We start from the raw sequence: 4,673 nt of genomic DNA, 5'->3' as shown, positions 1-4,673 counted from the left end.
GCGTACTATACTTCTTCAGACCAAAGCTACTCACCTCTTAAATTCACTGCACCTGCAGATTTCAAGGAGGAGGTGCATTAAGATAAACACTCAGTATGTTTAAATTTCAAGACCCCATTATTTTCCACATAAATTCAAGGGTTGTGCCTGAAAAGATCTGGGCTACGCAGCGGCATTAGGTAACTTGTGTTAGAACGGGGAGACAAACACCAACTGACCTTGACACACTACTAGTTACAACACGGCATCGATTGATTTGTCACTACCAGTCCCTAAAGCTGTTAATTTACAGAGTGGTCTTCCTCCAATCAATGTAATACCAGTAACGAAGAGTGCGCTTACAGGCCAAGCTGCACCTGCACACCAGTTTTGAAGAGGTAACAAATCCTTTGGCATACCCAGAAAGAAATAACACTTCAGCCTTCTTTTGACAAACAGAAGGAAAAGGTCTGCAGAAATAATACAGATAATGCAAGCTGTATTGACAACACTAATACTGCATTAGGTTGTTCGTAAAAAAGGAGTGGGTGTTGTCTGAAAAGAAAAATTAAAATAGCCCTGTATTGTTCTGCAAGTAAAACTTGTTAAAAATGCAAGCACGGAAGTCCCTTTCGAAGTCTCATAAAAAGGCTAGGGCAACAAATTAAGATTTACAGGAAAAATCTCCCATGCATTTTTTTATACTAATACATTTTTAGAGAAGGCTATGAACACTCACATCTTCTTTTCTAAGCCTGTAAAGAAAGCATGTCAGAAAAAACCCGACAGAACCTAGGAAAAAAGCAGAAAAATAAAGCCTATGGTAAAAGTCTAACTTTTTTGACCACTTTTCACACCCATTATTATTTTAAGAGTCCTTTAGATCTGAAGGTCAGCTATTAAATAAACTAAATCACACATGTGGTCTTCCACGCTCACAGGAAGCGCAAAAGCCAAAGATAGTTCTGAGACTTATTTGTATGCAATAGATTCAATCGTGTAATTTTGTTTCAAAAAAATTAGTAAGATTTGTCGAGACAGTTAAAAATACCTCCATGGGACCATTGTGCAACTTCTTCCAAACAATTTTTCTACATAACCTTTAAGGAAGACAACAGTAATTGCTCTTTTAGCAAAGCATATATTGGCTGATCTCCCAGATGTCTTATTTTATGTCATCCTGTAATTTCACATGCGGAGATTTTGGGGAAATTAACTTGACTTTTACTGATAACAGCTAAAACAAATTTTAAATAAAAAGTACAGATACATTATTTACTTGTAATTGGTATTAAATTTTAATGTCTTTATTGCATAAAGATTTTTTTAGAACTTAATTTTTATGTTATTTACAAGAAAATATACAATGCAAGGCTAAAACGTCACATGTCCATTACAACAGTGCACAGCAGATGTCTCTGCTGGGTGTCCAGCAAGGTCCCTGCATTCACATCCAGCACGACACAGAGCTGGCCTCCTTCGGACCCTGTCAAACAGTTACAGACAAAAAAAAAAAAATATTACTTGCTATGTTTGAAAACACGTATTTACATAGGAATGACTGAACTGAGCTGTAATGATGAATGGTATTTGGAAACATCCACTTGAAACCAGACTTAGGAGAAAATAAGGCTACCGCTTTCAGGTTTTTAATACCATTTCTCAAAATAGGTCTTTTCTCCTTCCTCTGGGAGTTCTCATCTCCCCATTCCTAATGACTAAACACAGTTTTCTTAACACAGCGGTTTTCTGATCTGGAAATGGCACTCACATGGTATTTTTTTCATCTGGACTTCTTTCCTCCCTCTCCTGGGAACGCTTCTCCTCCCTCAGCTGTCCCTTTTCCTTGCGTCCCGTCTGACAGACTTCCAAGGGACGGGCTGTACTTCATATCAAAGGCAAAGCTCAGAATAGGAGCTTTTCAGCTCTTACCCTCAGAACGTGTTCCCTTATGCACGCTGCCATCAAACACAGCATCCATCAAGCGATCCAGCACCGGTACGTGTAGCAGGACATGCCCCAGGACAGCCCACCTCGAGAAGGGAGGGCAGCGGAGCGACACCCTGCGCACCAACACTTCCCCCTTTCTCCCATCGCTGCTTCCCTGCCGAAGGAGCGGTGCTGAAACCAAAACTTCCACGATGCTCAGTGTTCCCTTTAAATGCTGACTAACCTAAGTATGTTTCTGTTCTTCGCCGTAACTACATTTTGGTGTCAAGCAACTCAAAAAGGACCCGTCTCTGCTGAACGGAGGGGACAATCTGGAGCGATTTCCCCTTCCCCCTCCCCCAGCACAACTGGTGACTGACAACCCGTCATTACTTTTAAACTGCCCCACTACCACTGCTGGGAGGAAACAATTCCCTTCCCAAGTGGTTCGCAGTCAGTTGGCAGTGATTTGGAGAGGGAAAAAAAAATTTTTTTCAGGGTTCCAGGTGAAAACCACTGCCCTTCCCCCACACCCTCTCCACCTTGCATCTCCCTTCTCACGGCGATCCCCCCGCAGCTGCCTCGCTCAGGCCATCGGCCCTAGCACGCTCACGGCCAGGTCTCACTGCCAAACACCACAGAAGCAGTACTTTGTTCTGTACTTCTCTCAGTACATTGAAAATAGGAAAACAGCCAAAGTTTCTGGTTGGAGTATTTTCCGTTCCTCTACTGAAAGCTGGGCCAGCAAATTCCCTCCCTCTGTTCCCACCAGCTTCAGTCACAGGGGGCAGGGAGAGCCCAGCCCTCAACTCTGCTGCTAGTGTGGGTTACATGGAACAAAAGGATGGATTAAGAAGTAGTACAAACCATAATCCTGATACAAATTAAATCATCTTTCTTTTGTTTTGAAAGAAAAAAAAAAAAAATCACTCCCTTAAATACACACAGTTACGCAATCACAAGAACATGGCTGGGGTTGGAAGGAGCCTCTGGAGGTCATCTGATCCAAACCTCAAGCAGGGCCACCTCGAGCTGGTTGCCAGGACCATGCCCAGACAGCTTCTGAGTATCTCCAGGGACGGACACTCCACAGCCTCACTGGGCAACCTGTGACAGGGCTCGGTCACCCTCCCAGTAAAAAAGTGTTTCCCGATGTTCAGAGGGAACTTCCCGTGTTTCACTTTGTGCCCACTGCCTCTGGTCCTGGCACCGGGCACCACTGAAAAGAGCCGGCTCCATCCTCTTCGCACTCTCTCTCGAGATACTCGTATATATTGACGAGATTCCCCCTGAGCCTTCTCTTTGCCAGGCTGAGCAGCGGCAGCAACCTCAGCCTTTCCTCGCAGGGCAGGCGCTGCAGTCTCTTCACCGTCTCCACGGCCCTTCACTGGACTCTCTCCAGTAGCTCCATGTCTTTCTTGTACTGAGGAGCCCAGAGCTGGACACAGAACACCAGCTGCGGCCTTACCAGTGCCGAGCAGAGGGGCAGCATCAGCTCCCTCGACCTGCTGGCAACGCTCCTCCTAGCGCAGCCCAGGTACCACCTGCCTTCCTGCAGCACGACACACTGCTGGCTCATGGTCACCGTGGTGCCCAACGCGAAGGACCCCCAGGTCCTTTTCTGCCGAGCTGCTTTCCAGCTGGGCGGCCCCAGCGTACGCTGGTGCCTGGGGTCGTTCCTCCTCAGGAACAGGACTTGACATTTTCCTTTGCTGAAGTTCACGAAGCTCCTTCCTGTCGGCCCATTTATCCAGCCCGTCGAGGTCCCTCTGGACGGCAGCAAAACCCTCTGGTGTATCAGCCACTTCTCCCAGGTCTGTGGCAGCAGCAGCCCTGCACTCCACCCCATCACCCAGATCACTAATGAAGATGTTAAACAGGACTGGGCCCACAGCTGACACCTGGGATACCTCCTAGTGACCGCCCTCTAACCAGACTTTGTTCCACTGATCACCACCCTCTGGGCCTGACTGGTGCTTTAAAGACAATTTGAATGCTCAACACACAAAGCCTTCAAGTTTTTTCAGCATCAACTGAAGAAAAACCAATGCTCCTATACATATATTATTAGCTGCCGAGATACAAAAACAGGGAGTGAAACAGCAGGGCTAAGTCAGGTCTTTTTTGCAGCACACAAGTCTCTGGGCCATTCCTTACGCTCTTGGTCAGCTGCGTCTTTTGTTTGTTTTTAACTGTTTGAACCCTGACACGAGTCGGCCAGATACAGAGCGGCTGCACAAGGCAGGTGAGACTTCAAGCAAGCTGGCCTCGTGCGAGTGAAAACGGAAGGCGCCCTGGCTTGTTCTGACACCTCAGGTTTGTTTGTGTTTATCAGCAAAGCGAACCACTCCTGGCACTGCACGGTTCTCGGACACAGGGCTCGTGAAACAAACGTCTGGTTTAAGTGAGGCGGGTTTATGTTTGTTGTGTTCTTGTATCTAGTTAATTAGCTAATACCTCCTGCTTACCATGAAGACCAAATTGCAAAATTACTACGTAACCCCCTGAAGGTTTTATATACGTAAGCACAAATGTCAGATGGATCACAAGCCTGATGACAGGCACTCGTACAGCACTGTGGTGTGCCAGTTCTTTCTCCTTTACCTGGGCAGCTGGCGTTAACATTGCAGTGACCCAACCAGAGGGAAGAAATGCGCCTGCCAAACATTCTCAAGAAAAACGCTGAAGCTTAACCTGAGCTCTGCATGAAGAATTCACTTCCTAAATCAGGAAAGGCATAAACCAGAGTGGAGACAATCGGTCAA

General features: G+C 46.3%; 1 protein-coding gene across 5 annotated transcripts in view; it reads right to left on the bottom strand.

The window, feature by feature from the left end:
• Positions 1-796: 796 nt before the first annotated feature.
• The window catches only part of SNX14 (sorting nexin 14), a 64,748-nt gene continuing 60,871 nt past the window's right edge, over positions 797-4,673 (bottom strand). For all 5 annotated transcript variants that reach the window (XM_056342490.1, XM_056342489.1, XM_056342487.1 and 2 more), the window contains one exon: positions 797-1,465. In XM_056342490.1, the coding sequence (XP_056198465.1) occupies positions 1,427-1,465 (39 nt within the window). In that variant the 3' untranslated portion in view covers positions 797-1,426. The remainder of the gene's footprint in view (positions 1,466-4,673) is intronic.

Source organism: Falco biarmicus, chromosome 6 (assembly GCF_023638135.1).
Source record: "Falco biarmicus isolate bFalBia1 chromosome 6, bFalBia1.pri, whole genome shotgun sequence".
Lineage (NCBI taxonomy): Eukaryota > Metazoa > Chordata > Aves > Falconiformes > Falconidae > Falco > Falco biarmicus.
Note: the sequence above shows the minus strand (reverse complement) of the source record. Positions and strands in the feature narration are given on the sequence as shown.